The sequence below is a fragment of the Myotis nattereri genome (assembly GCF_964212035.1).
Source record: "Myotis nattereri genome assembly, chromosome: 15".
Taxonomy (NCBI): Eukaryota; Metazoa; Chordata; class Mammalia; order Chiroptera; family Vespertilionidae; genus Myotis; species Myotis nattereri.
The window spans coordinates 50833987-50849895 of NC_138090.1; the positions used below are offsets into that span (position 1 = coordinate 50833987).

The following is a 15909-nucleotide window of genomic DNA, read 5'->3' on the forward strand; positions in this document are numbered from 1 at the left end:
GCTCTTGAGGCCTCCAGTCATGGCCCCAGCATTGTTTCACCATCATGGCCCCTCCCAGGAATGTCCTGAGGTCATCTTTCCTTTCCATCCCTATGGGGACCATCTCTGGGCATGGATGGAGGGCGTCTGCTGGTCTTCTCTCCTCCAGCCCCCGCACAGGGCACAGGCTCACTCTGTTTGTTGAATGAATGAGGGAGTGAATAAATGAGTGAATGGGTGAATGAATGCCTGAAATAATGGCTGCCTTCTATACTTTACTAAGATCCTTACATATATTTGACATACCACACCCTCACATAAACATCCCACACCCCTTCCTGCCGGCCTCTGGGTCTAGATCTGGTGTCTTGACCTTGGCATGGCTGACCTTTGGGCTTGCTGTTGAGAGGCCGTCCTGTGCAAAACAGGATGTGCAGAAACATCTCTGGACTCTACCTACTGGCTGCCCATTGCACCTTCCTCTCTAGCCGTGACCATGACATGTGTCCCGACGTTGCCAAATGTTCCCGGTGGGCCCTGGTTCAGAACCACAAGTTTATGCAACACTGTGACTTTCAGGCCAGGAAGTGCCCACTCCCCAGTGCACACTGAGGGCACCAACAGCACCTCTGCCTGGGCAGGACTCAGACACCCACCCATGGTCTGTCAATCCTCAGATCTGCAGAGGCCCCTGCTGGCCCCCTTGTGGGTCAGGTTGGGCCTCACCCAGGTCCAGAACATGCTGGATGGACCTGCGCCTGAGAGTCTCTGGGCTGTGGGGTGTCTCCCTCTCTGTGCAGAATGAATGAATGAGGGAGTGAATGGGTGAATTAGTGAATGAGTGAATGAATGAATGAGTGAATGCCTGAAATAATGGCTGCCCCTGACACTTTGCCTAAGATCCTTCCGTATATTTTACATGCCTGGTGTAGACACCAGAGCTCAGAAAAGCCCCTAATGGGAGGACCATAGGAGACTCCCGTGTCCCCTCCTCAAATGTCCTCAGAGGTCCTGGTTCAGCTCTGAAGCTGCAGGGAAGACCCAAGATTGGGCAGGACTCAGGGTGAGCTTCCTGTCTGTCCTCTGGGAGGGTGCCCTCGGTCTCTGTGTAGAGAGGGGAAGCGCTTGGGCTCTGTGGTTCCTCTTTTGTGAAAGGCCGAGATCTCACGCCCCTCCCCAGCTTCCGTGGCCTCACCATGGTCCCCGCTCCCACTGTCTTCATTCTTTTTTCACCCACAGGAGCCCAGAAACATTCCATGTCAGAGATGCTGTGGTTGCTGCCCCTGCTGTGGGCAGGTGAGTGTCTGAGGGGAGAAGGGGGAGTAGGGCGGGGGCTGTGGCTGACCCTCCTTTTCCTGCAGGGTCCCAGGCTCAGGATGAAAGACTCACGCTCACAGTGCAGACACCCGTGATGGTGCAGGAGGGCCTGTGTGTGTTTGTGCCCTGCACCTTCACCCACCCGGGGCGCGACTGGAATCATCTTTCCCCTGCATATGGCTACTGGTTCCCAGAAGGAGCTAATGTATTCCACGATGCTGCTGTGGTCACAAACAACCTGGCTCGTAACGTGCAGGAGGAGACCCAGGGCCGATTCCACCTCCTTGGGGATCCTCGGACCAACAACTGCTCCCTGGATATCAGAGACGCCAGGAGGACAGATGATGGATTATATTTTTTTCGGGTGGAGAGAGGAATTTCCCAGTGGCATAAATATTCTTACATACAGGACATGCTTTCTGTGCGAGTGACAGGTAAGGAATGGGCTCCAGAAGAGGCCTCGGGAGAAGTTCACGGTAGCCCTGGGCAGGACTGGGAGGGAACCCCATTCTGCGAGGGGGTTGGGGTACAGCCTGTTGGGCTCAGAGGGAGGAGCTGGACCAAAGCCCGAGGCTTCTCTCAGGGCTGCACCTGGGACCCTCCCTCCTGATCCCCTGTCTCCTCCTCCTCACCAGCTCTCAACCACACACCCCACATCCTCATCCCGGGGCCCCTGGAGAGCGGCCGCCCCAGGAACCTGACCTGCTCTGTGCCCTGGGCCTGTGAGCGGGGCACGCCCCCCATCTTCTCCTGGACGTCAGCTGCCCACAGCTCCCTGGGCCCCAGGACCCGCCTCTCCTCCGTGCTCACCCTCACCCCACGGCCCCAGGACCACGGCACCAACCTCACCTGTCAGGTGCATTTTCCTGCTGCTGGTGTGACCGTGGAGACAACCATCCAGCTCAGCGTCACCTGTGAGTGCTGGGTCGGAATACCAGGTCCCTGAGGGTGTGAAGAGAAAGAGGGCCAGGCAGGTGTGCTTGGTGCTTTGTCCCGGAGGCCTGGCTGTGTAGGGGACCTCAAGGACACAATACCTGGCCCTCTTGCATTTCTGTGTTCTCTGTGGGTCGAAGTGCAATGCCTGAAAAAATCCTCACCCCATCTCTGCTCACTGACGAGCAAACACCTCTCTTCCTGTCCCAGGTGCGCCGGAGAACCCAACAACAGGTGGTTGCCTAGGAGACGGCACAGGTAAGAAGGAGCCCCTCATGGGCTGTAGGGAGCAGGGCCATTTCCAGATATGGACAGGGCTAACCTCTGTCTCATTCTGGACTCACCTGGTGACCAGACGCCCCCTGTGGGTGGACACAGTGCTCCCACTTCTTCCTCAGCCCCATGGCCACTGTGAGCAGCTGTCCCCATTGGCCCCTTGCTCCCCTGAGGACTTCTCCCAGCCCCTGTCAGCTGCACCAGGAGAACTAGGCACCCTGCACATGGCTGAGCTGCCTCTCAAGGCCTTTTTCCTCCATCTCCTGACGAATCCTCCAGGCTCACGTTTTCATTTTCTTCCAATAGTTTAATTTATGTATTTTTGAACAAGCAATATAGTCACATGGCCAATAATGAAGGAAGCACTGAAGTTGGCCCTGGCCAGGTAACTCAGTTGGTTATACTGCTGCCCCAGTGCACCAAGGTTGTGAATTTGATCCCCCTGTCAGGGCACATACAAGAGGCAACCAATGAATGCATAAATTATTGGAACAGCACACCAATGTTTCTCTCTCTCTCTCTCTCTCTCTCTCTCTCTCTCTCTCTCTCTCCCTTCTCTCTTTCCTTTCCTCTCTCCCTCTAAACATCAATTATTAAAAACAAAAGACTTTTCCCTTAGAGGCACTGAAGTCTGCCCTCAGAAGCTCAGTCTCCCCCTGCAAGTGAGCAGGGTCCATACACTGCTGTGAGCATTGGTTGTTCACCTGAAGGACCTAACAGGTTCTTTGCCACCAGAAAGATAGACGTTACCCCCCCCTCCCCCCCATCGCCATCTCTGTGACTGTGGAATTGTCCATGGTGTGAAGGGATCTGGCTGTGTGCACATCTTTTCTAATGGAGAACAAGGGCATTAAGGGGTTTTCTGAATAAATAGTCCATTGTATGGATGTACCACATTGAGTTCTTCTGTTGATCAGTTGATAAACATTAGGGTGTTCCCAGTTTTGGGTGGTTATAATACTGCTGTGAACTTGATGTACGTTTTTTTGTTCAGACATGTTTTCTGTTTTTTAGGTCATGTACCTGGGAGTGGAATTGCTGAGTCAAATGGTACTTTCTATGTATAACTTTCTGAGAAAATTCTGGACTGTATTCCACAGTAGCAGCATCAGTTTACATTCCCACCAGCAAAGTATAAGGCTTCCAATTTCTCCACACAATTGCCAACATTGATATTTTCCTTTAAAAAAAAATCATAGCGGCCCTGGTGAGGCTGAAACGGCTCTGGTGATGTCGGGACCACCCCGGTGAGGTTGAAACAGCCCCGGTGAGGTCGGGATGACCCCGGTGAGGTTGAAGCGGGCCCAGTGAGGTCGGGATGACCCCGGTGAGGTTGAAGCGGGCCCAGTGAGGTCGAGACAGCCCCGGTGAGATTGAATCGACCCCGGTGAGGTCAGCATGGCCCCGGTGAGGTTGAAACGGCCCCGGTGAGGCTGAGACGGCCCCAGTGAGGTTGGGACTGCTCCAGTGAGGTTGGGACAGAAAATGGGGACCAGTATAGACTGATGAACAGGGGTAGATGCAGGGCAGAGCAATATTGAACAGACTGTCAAACTACAGTGGGAAGCCTGGTGAGGGTTTGAGGGGGGGATTAAGAGATCAACCGAAGGACTTATATGCATGCATATAAGATTAACCAATGGACACAAGACACCGGGGGGGCGGAGCGGGGGGCGGGGTAGGGGCCAGGGAAATGTCAAGGGGGGGGGGGAGGAGACATATGTAATACTCTTTGTAATACTTCAAGAAATAAAAATTATAAAAAGACAAAAACAAAAAAATCATAGGCTACTAGTGGGTGTGAAAGGCTACTTCAACATGGCTTTGATTTGCATTTCTGTGATAATTACGACGCCGCTTATTATATCACAGAATTATTGTTCATTTGTATGTCACCTTTAAAGAACATTTTAGTTCAAGTCTTCTGCCAGTTGTTTAATCAGGTTCTTTGACTTTTTGTTGTTGAGTTTTAAGAGTTTGGTATATGGGCAGGTTATTAATACTTATCCAATCTATAGCTAGCAAATGTTCTCTCCCATTAAGTGGGTTGGCTTTTCATTTTCCCCATCATGTCCATTGATCAGCAGAATGTTTCAATTTGATGAATTCCAACTTACACATTTCCATTTCTGTCCAATTGCTGGGGATAAGGACGGGGTCTATGCTGAGAGCCCAAATGGTCCCGAATCCAGAGATGCAGGAACGCCTGGTGAACGACGTCCAGGGTCCTACTGGGGGAAGAAGGACTCAGGATTGCGGCAGAACAGGTGACTCCATCCTCGTCCCTCTTTCCTGCAGGATTATCAGGACCCAGGGCAGAGGTGGTGTTGGTGGCCATCGGGGAAGCCGCTGTCAAGATCCTGTTCCTCCTCCTCTGCCTCATCGTCCTCATGTGAGCTCAGCTCAGGGGGGAAGGGAGGCCTAAAGAGGGCAGGGGACAGGAGGCTGAGTGCTGAACTGAGACCTTGGATCCCGATGGGTCAGAGGCAGGGCTGGAAGGAGGCGAAGGTGTGGTGAATGAGGACTCCATACAGACAGACCTGTTGAGTGTCCCATAAGCCAGGTGTCCAGGGTGGGAGGTACCTACAGTGATCAGGAGGGTCTGTCAGGCCAGACACACCCTTTCCCACTTCAGTCACCTCTCCAGGCCTTGAACAGGGAATAGGGGGTTGGGTCTGCTGCCCACTGGACCTGATGCAATCATACTGAAAGATCCTGGTGTCTTCCCTCAGAGTCAGGTACTATAGGAGGAAGGCCCCGAGGCCCCAAAGGAGCACAAAGGATGCAAACACAGTCTCAGGTTAACCCCTCAGGTGAGTGATACAGGTGTGTCACCACCCAACACCCACTGACACCTCCCACCAGTCTGCCCATCATCATTGCTGAAATGGAGCTGTCACCTTCCTCCCCAAACCCACTTCTCTGCTGGGCTTCCCATCACAGTGATGACATGGTGGCCCCCTTCTCTAAGACCATCCCGTTCTCCCCAATCCACTAAGACTTGTCCATCCTTCATCCCAGTCAGAGCCTACGTTGAGGGCCATCTCCTGCTCATCATGCTGGGATTGTTCCTGTGGCCTCATCTCTTCCCTGGGTCCTTGAACCCACCAGCTACCTGTCTCCAGATTGTGTATCCAGAGACATATGGCCCACTTCCTGCACAGTGTGAACAATGATGCTTCCCCTCCATGGCCAGAGATGAGGTGCAACCACCACAGGCTGGACTTGAGGGCTCAGCGTGGTCTGTCTCCTGCTGGACTCTCCACTAGATTCTATTATCTCCCTGCATCTCACATCATCTCCACATCTGGCTGGGCCCGGGCCTTTGTGACTCTTAGACTTTGCATGTGCAGTTCCTTTGGCTGAAATATCCTTCCCTCCCCATTCCTACATCTCCAACGGATGACCATACTTCGAACTTAGTTAATAGTCATCCAATTGAACATGTGTGTGTGATTATTGTATAAATTTTAATGAAATCATATTTAGTCATTTATATACAGACACTTTAGAAAGTATAACTGAACACCTACTATGTGCCAGCAGTGTTGTAGGTAATGGATATGCAACCATGAACCTGGCATCAAAAATCTCTGTCATCCAGAAGCTGTCATTCTGGAGACAAGAGGATAAATTAAAAATAAATTTAAAAATTATTACAGCCTGTTGGATGGTGATATACGTTGGGGGAGGAATCATACAAGGAAAAGATCAGGTGACATGGAGGGACAATTCCAACATTTGAGAGTATGAACTGTGATTCTGAGCCTAGACTTGATGCTGGTGAGAGAGCACACTGTGTGTTGCCCTCAGGGAGATTAGCCAGAAAGATGGAGAGCAGTGTCCCAGCTCTGAGGCAGAAGCAGCCTGGTGTGTGATGGAGACAGGACTCTGGCATAACAGTCCAGGGGCGCCTGGGAGGGGAGAGCCCTGGAGGGAGGTGCAGAACTTATGGTGTGCAGCCTAGTGAAAGCTTGCAGCAAATGCAAGAACCGGGGAGCCATTGAGGAAATCAGAGATATGGTTGAACATTCTTTGTAACCAATTCTCATGGCTGCTCTTTTCAGAATAGACTAGCGTGTCCATAGCAGCCAAACAGAGAATGGGAAGGACACAGAAGGCTAGAAGGGATGGTGGCTGAACCAGGGAAGTGAGGTGGATGGTGAGGTTTAATTTCTGGATATATCTTGAAGTTCAAGTTGACTTGGGGACTGAAAGTCTAGAGCAGGGAGAGGAAAGAGAGAAGGGGAGAGAGGGGGAGGGGGAAAGATAGAAGGGGAGAGAGGGAGAGAGAGAGAGAGAGAAAGGAAGAGAGAGAGAACACTTTCCCTGGTGCTACCGGGAAGCTGTAAGTAAGCTTACTGCACACCACATCGTACCAGACACAATATGACCTCTGGGTGATCCCGGGGGCTCAGGACGAACAGTTGCAGGCTGCGGGGCTTGTGAAAAGCTAGAGAAACCGCCACAGAGACCAGCCTGGACCAGAGGAGGTGCTGCCCGAATCAAAGGCGGGAGGCCAGGTGCAGAGGAAACCTGCACTGTGGCTTAGAAGGGGCGTTGCCAGCAGCCTTCAAGCCCTCCCCCAGCCCCGCCCTCATGTGCTGGTGGAGAGAGGCTGGCCAGGGGCCCAGGCGATGAGTGCATTCTGTGTGCTAAATGCCCGGGTAATTAGGGGCATGGCTTGTGGCTTCATGGAAATCCATATTTCCATCCTCTTTCTCCACTTTGTCTCTCTCTCCCTTGATTTCAGAGAGGAAGGGAGAGGGAGAGAGAAATAGAAACATCGACGATGAGAAAGAATCTGATGGGCTGCCTCCTGCACGCCCCCCCACCCCCATCCCCTATTGGGGATTCAGCCTGCAACCCGGGCATGTGCCCTGACTGGGATCAAACCCAGGACCCTTCATGCTGCAGGCCGACACTCTATCCACTGAGCCAAACCGGCTGGGGCCTTTTTCTCCACTTCTTAGCAGGATTCAGATGCCTCGGTCGCTGGTGGCAAAGGACAGGCTACGGGAAGGAGCCAGGAGAGAGATGGGGCAGGTGCTGCCCTCCCAGGCTCCGGTGGCCTGTCTGTGGCCCTCTCTGAACCGCAGGCTGAGTCTCTGAGAAATGAGGAAGCGAGCAAGTCTCCCAGGGCAGCCCAGGCGGTTGTGATGGAGAGTGGGCCCGAGGTTCCTCTCCTGTGTGCACCAAAACCTCCTCACCTTATTGTCGGGCTTCCTCTGGGCTCTGCAGCTCTTCATTCCTTGAAAGAGGAAACTTCGACATCCGACTAAACCAGGAACGGGCGTGGCATGTCCCGCTCCAGAGGGGCCCCTGCCCCTGGCGTCTGGGGTGAGCTGGAAGGGCAGGGGGTGAGGCCGAGCCGCCCACCCTGGGGTCCCAGGCCCAGCACCTGGATTTCAAGCTGGAAGTGATGATACAGGAGGGCTTGTGCGTCCCCGCACCCTGCACCATCTCCTGCCCTCGGGCGGCTGGAGCAAACCCGCACCTGCCTGTGGCTACCGGTTCCAGAGCTGGGAGGAGCCTGGGGACGGTGCCCTCAGGACTGCAGCCCCCCTCAGTCAAGTCCCTGGAAATATAACCGTGCTTTGAATATCACCTGGATGATGGAGATGGACGTATTTCTTTCAACTGGTAAAAAGGAATGATGTAATTACTTACATGCATATTTTCTCTGCACGTACCAGGTGTGGTACCACCTGTAATAAGGACAAGGATGGCCCTAATCTGTTTGGCTCAGTGGATAGAGCCTCGGCCTGCAGACTGAAGGTCCCAGGTTCAATTCCTGGTCAGGGCACGTGCCCGGGTTGCAGGCTCGATCCCCATTAGGGGGTGTTCAGGAGGCAGCTGATCACTTATTCTCTGTCATCATTGATGTTTCTATCTCTCTCTCCCTCTCCCTTCCCCTCTGCAATCAATAAAAATACATACAATAAAATAATAAAGACAAGGATGAATGGAAGGTGGGGACCCCAGGAACCTGGATGCTCTAGACAGAATTGGGTCCCCTCCCCCCACATTCATCTCTTGAAGCCTTAACCCCCAACAGGATTGTTCTTTCAGAAGGAGTGACATTAAAGGAGCCCATGAGGGTGGCCTTCTAAAACTGAGGGCCTGATAAGGAAAGGAAGAGAGGACACAGACACTGGGGAGGTGGGGGCTTTCCTGGGGTGGGAATGGCTGGGGGCAGGGGGTAAATCAGAGAAAAAGGAGACCTATGTAAAACTTTTGACAATTAAAAAAAAAAAAAAAAACAAGAAAAAAAAGCTCAGAGCCAAATCTCACCAAAAAAAAAAAGAAAAAATGACAAGGAAGAGAAAGTGAGAAAGTGATCTTCCATTTCTCTCACCACATGTAATTCTATATATTAAAGAGGTAATATGCAAATTGACCCTCACGCCTTCGCATCACAAGTTGGCCGCTCCATGTCATCACAAGATGGCTGCTCCCCCATAGTGACAGGATGGCCTACAGGGGAGGGCAGTTGGGGGAAATCTGGCAGGCAGAGGAGCTGTTAGGTGTCAATCAGGCTGGCAGGGAAGCAGTTAGGGGGCGAAGAGGCTGGCAGGCAGAAGTGGTTAGGGGAAATCAGGAAGGCAGGCAAGTGGTCAGGAGCCAGCAGTCCCAGATTGTGAGAGGGCAGGAGGAAGGGAAGTGAGAAAGGAGGCCAGACCTGGGGGACGATGTCATGTGAAAAGGGAGAAAGCAGAAAGCTCCCTAACCCCCCAACCCCTCAGCAATTTCACCTCCTTACTGTCCCTGGGCCCACAGCAGGTCCCACAGCTGGGAATGTTTCTCCTTGTCCCTGGAGAGTCCAGGCCGCATCCAATCTGCTCTCTTGTGGCTCTTGAGGCCTCCAGTCATGGCCCCAGCCTTGTTTCACCATCATGGCCCCTCCCAGGCATGTCCTGAGGTCATCTTTCCTTTCCATCCCTATGGGGACCATCTCTGGGCATGGATGGAGGGCGTCTGCTGGTCTTCTCTCCTCCAGCCCCCGCACAGGGCACAGGCTCACTCTGTTTGTTGAATGAATGAGGGAGTGAATAAATGAGTGAATGGGTGAATGAATGCCTGAAATAATGGCTGCCTTCTATACTTTACTAAGATCCTTACATATATTTGACATACCACACCCTCACATAAACATCCCACACCCCTTCCTGCCGGCCTCTGGGTCTAGATCTGGTGTCTTGACCTTGGCATGGCTGACCTTAGGGCTTGCTGTTGGGAGGCCGTCCTGTGCAAAACAGGATGTGCAGAAACATCTCTGGACTCTACCTACTGGCTGCCCATTACACCTTCCTCTCTAGCCGTGACCATGACATGTGTCCCAACCTTGCCAAATGTTCCCAGTGGGCCCTGGTTCAGAACCACAAGTTTATGCAACACTGTGACTTTCAGGCCAGGAAGTGCCCACTCCCCAGTGCACACTGAGGGCACCAACAGCACCTCTGCCTGGGCAGGACTCAGACACCCACCCATGGTCTGTCAATCCTCAGATCTGCAGAGGCCTCTGCTGGCCCCCTTGTGGGTCAGGTTGGGCCTCACCCAGGTCCAGAACATGCTGGATGGACCTGCTCCTGAGAGTCTCTGGGCTGTGGGGTGTCTCCCTCTCTGTGCAGAATGAATGAATGAGGGAGTGAATGGGTGAATGAATGAATGAGTGAATGAATGAATGAATGAATGAATGAATGAATGCCTGAAATAATGGCTGCCCCTGACACTTTACCTAAGATCCTTCCGTATATTTTACATGCCTGGTGTAGACACCAGAGCTCAGAAAAGCCCCTAATGGGAGGACCATAGGAGACTCCCGTGTCCCCTCCTCAAATGTCCTCAGAGGTCCTGGTTCAGCTCTGAAGCTGCAGGGAAGACCTGAGATTGGGCAGGACTCATGGTGAGCTTCCTGTCTGTCCTTCTCTGGGAGGGTGCCCTCGGTCTCTGTGTAGAGAGGGGAAGCGCTTGGGCTCTGTGGTTCCTCTTTTGTGAAAGGCCGAGATCTCACGCCCCTCCCCAGCTTCCGTGGCCTCACCATGGTCCCCCCTCCCACTGTCTTCATTCTTTTTTCACCCACAGGAGCCCAGAAACCCTCCATGTCAGAGATGCTGTGGCTGCTGCCCCTGCTGTGGGCAGGTGAGTGTCTGAGGGGAGAAGGGGGCGTAGGGCGGGGGCTGTGGCTGACCCTCCTTTTCCTGCAGGGTCCCAGGCTCAGGATGAAAGACTCACGCTCACAGTGCAGACACCCGTGATGGTGCAGGAGGGCCTGTGTGTGTTTGTGCCCTGCACCTTCACCCACCCGGGGCGCGACTGGAATCATCTTTCCCCTGCATATGGCTACTGGTTCCAGGGAGGAGCTAATATAAATCAGGATGCTGCTGTGGTCACAAACAACCCGGCTCGTAACATGCAGGAGGAGACCCAGGGCCGATTCCACCTCCTTGGGGATCCCCGGACCAACAACTGCTCCCTGGACATCAGAGACGCCAGGAGGACAGATGATGGATTATATTTTTTTCGGGTGGAGAGAGGAATTTCCCAGTGGCATAAATATTCTTACATACAGGACATGCTTTCTGTGCGAGTGACAGGTAAGGAATGGGCTCCAGAAGAGGCCTTGGGAGAAGTTCACGGTAGCCCTGGGCAGGACTGGGAGGGAACCCCATTCTGCGAGAGGGTTGGGGTACAGCCTGTTGGGCTCAGAGGGAGGAGCTGGACCAAAGCCGAGGCTTCTCTCAGGGCCGCACCTGGGACCCTCCCTCCTGATCCCCTGTCTCCCCCTCCGACCAGCCCTCAGCCACACACCCCACATCCTCAACCCGGGGCCCCTGGAGAGCGGCCTCCCCAGGAACCTGACCTGCTCTGTGCCCTGGGCCTGTGAGCGGGGCACGCCCCCCATCTTCTCCTGGACGTCAGCTGCCCACAGCTCCCTGGGCCCCAGGACCCGTCTCTCCTCCGTGCTCACCCTCACCCCACAGCCTCAGGACCACGGCACCAACCTCACCTGTCAGGTGCATTTTCCTGCCGCTGGTGTGACCGTGGAGACAACCATCCAGCTCAGCGTCACCTGTGAGTGCTGGGTCGGAACACCAGGTCCCTGAGGGTGTGAAGAGAAAGAGGGCCAGGCAGGTGTGCTTGGTGCTTTGTCCCGGAGGCCTGGCTGTGTAGGGGACCTCAAGGACACAATACCTGGCCCTCTTGCATTTCTGTGTTCTCTGTGGGTCAAAGTGCAATGCCTGAAAAAATCCTCACCCCATCTCTGCTCACTGATGAGCAAACACCTCTCTTCCTGTCCCAGGTGCGCCGGAGAACCCAACAACAGGTGGTTGCCTAGGAGACGGCACAGGTAAGAAGGAGCCCCTCATGGGCTGTAGGGAGCAGGGCCATTTCCAGATATGGACAGGGCTAAACTCTGTCTCATTCTGGACTCACCTGGTGACCAGACGCCCCCTGTGGGTGGACACAGTGCTCCCACTTCTTCCTCAGCCCCATGGCCACTGTGAGCAGCTGTCCCCATTGGCCCCTTGCTCCCCTGAGGACTTCTCCCAGCCCCTGTCAGCTGCACCAGGAGAACTAGGCACCCTGCACATGGCTGAGCTGCCTCTCAAGGCCTTTTTCCTCCATCTCCTGACGAATCCTCCAGGCTCACGTTTTCATTTTCTTCCAATAGTTTAATTTATGTATTTTTGAACAAGCAATATAGTCACATGGCCAATAATGAAGGAAGCACTGAAGTTGGCCCTGGCCAGGTAACTCAGTTGGTTATACTGCTGCCCCAGTGCACCAAGGTTGTGAATTTGATCCCCCTGTCAGGGCACATACAAGAGGCAACCAATGAATGCATAAATTATTGGAACAGCACACCAATGTTTCTCTCTCTCTCTCTCTCTCTCTCTCTCTCTCTCTCTCTCCCTTCTCTCTTTCCTTTCCTCTCTCCCTCTAAACATCAATTATTAAAAACAAAAGACTTTTCCCTTAGAGGCACTGAAGTCTGCCCTCAGAAGCTCAGTCTCCCCCTGCAAGTGAGCAGGGTCCATACACTGCTGTGAGCATTGGTTGTTCACCTGAAGGACCTAACAGGTTCTTTGCCACCAGAAAGATAGACGTTACCCCCCCCTCCCCCCCATCGCCATCTCTGTGACTGTGGAATTGTCCATGGTGTGAAGGGATCTGGCTGTGTGCACATCTTTTCTAATGGAGAACAAGGGCATTAAGGGGTTTTCTGAATAAATAGTCCATTGTATGGATGTACCACATTGAGTTCTTCTGTTGATCAGTTGATAAACATTAGGGTGTTCCCAGTTTTGGGTGGTTATAATACTGCTGTGAACTTGATGTACGTTTTTTTGTTCAGACATGTTTTCTGTTTTTTAGGTCATGTACCTGGGAGTGGAATTGCTGAGTCAAATGGTACTTTCTATGTATAACTTTCTGAGAAAATTCTGGACTGTATTCCACAGTAGCAGCATCAGTTTACATTCCCACCAGCAAACTATAAGGCTTCCAATTTCTCCACACAATTGCCAACATTGATATTTTCCTTTAAAAAAAAATCATAGCGGCCCTGGTGAGGTTGAAACTGCTCTGGTGATGTCGGGACCACCCCGGTGAGGTTGAAACAGCCCCGGTGAGGTCGGGATGACCCCGGTGAGGTTGAAGCGGGCCCAGTGAGGTCGGGATGACCCCGGTGAGGTTGAAGCGGGCCCAGTGAGGTCAGCATGGCCCCGGTGAGGTTGAAACGGCCCCGGTGAGGTCAGCATGGCCCCGGTGAGGTTGAAACGGCCCCGGTGAGGCTGAGACGGCCCCAGTGAGGTTGGGACTGCTCCAGTGAGGTTGGGACAGAAAATGGGGACCAGTATAGACTGATGAACAGGGGTAGATGCAGGGCAGAGCAATATTGAACAGACTGTCAAACTACAGTGGGAAGCCTGGTGAGGGTTTGAGGGGGGGATTAAGAGATCAACCGAAGGACTTATATGCATGCATATAAGATTAACCAATGGACACAAGACACCGGGGGGGGCGGAGCGGGGGGCGGGGTAGGGGCCAGGGAAATGTCAAGGGGGGGGGAGGAGACATATGTAATACTCTTTGTAATACTTCAAGAAATAAAAATTATAAAAAGACAAAAACAAAAAAATCATAGGCTACTAGTGGGTGTGAAAGGCTACTTCAACATGGCTTTGATTTGCATTTCTGTGATAATTACGACGCCGCTTATTATATCACAGAATTATTGTTCATTTGTATGTCACCTTTAAAGAACATTTTAGTTCAAGTCTTCTGCCAGTTGTTTAATCAGGTTCTTTGACTTTTTGTTGTTGAGTTTTAAGAGTTTGGTATATGGGCAGGTTATTAATACTTATCCAATCTATAGCTAGCAAATGTTCTCTCCCATTAAGTGGGTTGGCTTTTCATTTTCCCCATCATGTCCATTGATCAGCAGAATGTTTCAATTTGATGAATTCCAACTTACACATTTCCATTTCTGTCCAATTGCTGGGGATAAGGACGGGGTCTATGCTGAGAGCCCAAATGGTCCCAAATCCAGAGATGCAGGAACGCCTGGTGAACGACGTCCAGGGTCCTACTGGGGGAAGAAGGACTCAGGATTGCGGCAGAACAGGTGACTCCATCCTCGTCCCTCTTTCCTGCAGGATTATCAGGACCCAGGGCAGAGGTGGTGTTGGTGGCCATCGGGGAAGCCGCTGTCAAGATCCTGTTCCTCCTCCTCTGCCTCATCGTCCTCATGTGAGCTCAGCTCAGGGGGGAAGGGAGGCCTAAAGAGGGCAGGGGACAGGAGGCTGAGTGCTGAACTGAGACCTTGGATCCCGATGGGTCAGAGGCAGGGCTGGAAGGAGGCGAAGGTGTGGTGAATGAGGACTCCATACAGACAGACCTGTTGAGTGTCCCATAAGCCAGGTGTCCAGGGTGGGAGGTACCTACAGTGATCAGGAGGGTCTGTCAGGCCAGACACACCCTTTCCCACTTCAGTCACCTCTCCAGGCCTTGAACAGGGAATAGGGGGTTGGGTCTGCTGCCCACTGGACCTGATGCAATCATACTGAAAGATCCTGGTGTCTTCCCTCAGAGTCAGGTACTATAGGAGGAAGGCCCCGAGGCCCCAAAGGAGCACAAAGGATGCAAACACAGTCTCAGGTTAACCCCTCAGGTGAGTGATACAGGTGTGTCACCACCCAACACCCACTGACACCTCCCACCAGTCTGCCCATCAGCATTGCTGAAATGGAGCTGTCACCTTCCTCCCCAAACCCACTTCTCTGCTGGGCTTCCCATCACAGTGATGACATGGTGGCCCCCTTCTCTAAGACCATCCCGTTCTCCCCAATCCACTAAGACTTGTCCATCCTTCATCCCAGTCAGAGCCTACATTGAGGGCCATCTCCTGCTCATCATGCTGGGATTGTTCCTGTGGCCTCATCTCTTCCCTGGGTCCTTGAACCCACCAGCTACCTGTCTCCAGATTGTGTATCCAGAGACATATGGTCCACTTCCTGCACAGTGTGAACAATGATGCTTCCCCTCCATGGCCAGAGATGAGGTGCAACCACCACAGGCTGGACTTGAGGGCTCAGCGTGGTCTGTCTCCTGCTGGACTCTCCACTAGATTCTATTATCTCCCTGCATCTCACATCATCTCCACATCTGGCTGGGCCCGGGCCTTTGTGACTCTTAGACTTTGCATGTGCAGTTCCTTTGGCTGAAATATCCTTCCCTCCCCATTCCTACATCTCCAACGGATGACCATACTTCGAACTTAGTTAATAGTCATCCAATTGAACATGTGTGTGTGATTATTGTATAAATTTTAATGAAATCATATTTAGTCATTTATATACAGACACTTTAGAAAGTATAACTGAACACCTACTATGTGCCAGCAGTGTTGTAGGTAATGGATATGCAACCATGAACCTGGCATCAAAAATCTCTGTCATCCAGAAGCTGTCATTCTGGAGACAAGAGGATAAATTAAAAATAAATTTAAAAATTATTACAGCCTGTTGGATGGTGATATACGTTGGGGGAGGAATCATACAAGGAAAAGATCAGGTGACATGGAGGGACAATTCCAACATTTGAGAGTATGAACTGTGATTCTGAGCCTAGACTTGATGCTGGTGAGAGAGCACACTGTGTGTTGCCCTCAGGGAGATTAGCCAGAAAGATGGAGAGCAGTGTCCCAGCTCTGAGGCAGAAGCAGCCTGGTGTGTGATGGAGACAGGACTCTGGCATAACAGTCCAGGGGCGCCTGGGAGGGGAGAGCCCTGGAGGGAGGTGCAGAACTTATGGTGTGCAGCCTAGTGAAAGCTTGCAGCAAATGCAAGAACCGGGGAGCCATTGAGGAAATCAGAGATATGGTTGAACATTCTTTGT

General features: G+C 52.5%; 2 protein-coding genes across 2 annotated transcripts; both read left to right on the top strand.

Moving 5' to 3' along the window:
• Nucleotides 1–1235: 1235 nt before the first annotated feature.
• LOC308530670 (myeloid cell surface antigen CD33-like) lies at nt 1236–4901 on the top strand (the record flags this gene model as incomplete). Its single annotated transcript, XM_081107366.1, has 5 exons — nt 1236–1275; nt 1341–1730; nt 1932–2210; nt 2440–2487; nt 4804–4901. The coding sequence occupies 5 exons, from the start codon at nt 1236–1238 to the stop codon at nt 4899–4901; spliced, it is 855 nt and encodes a 284-aa protein (XP_080963492.1).
• Nucleotides 4902–10607: 5706 nt separating this feature from the next.
• Nucleotides 10608–14266, top strand: LOC308530671 (myeloid cell surface antigen CD33-like; the record flags this gene model as incomplete). Its single annotated transcript, XM_081107367.1, has 5 exons — nt 10608–10647; nt 10713–11102; nt 11302–11580; nt 11810–11857; nt 14169–14266. 5 exons carry the CDS (start codon nt 10608–10610, stop codon nt 14264–14266), a joined length of 855 nt encoding a protein of 284 aa, XP_080963493.1.
• Between the last annotated feature and the right edge of the window lie 1643 nt (nt 14267–15909).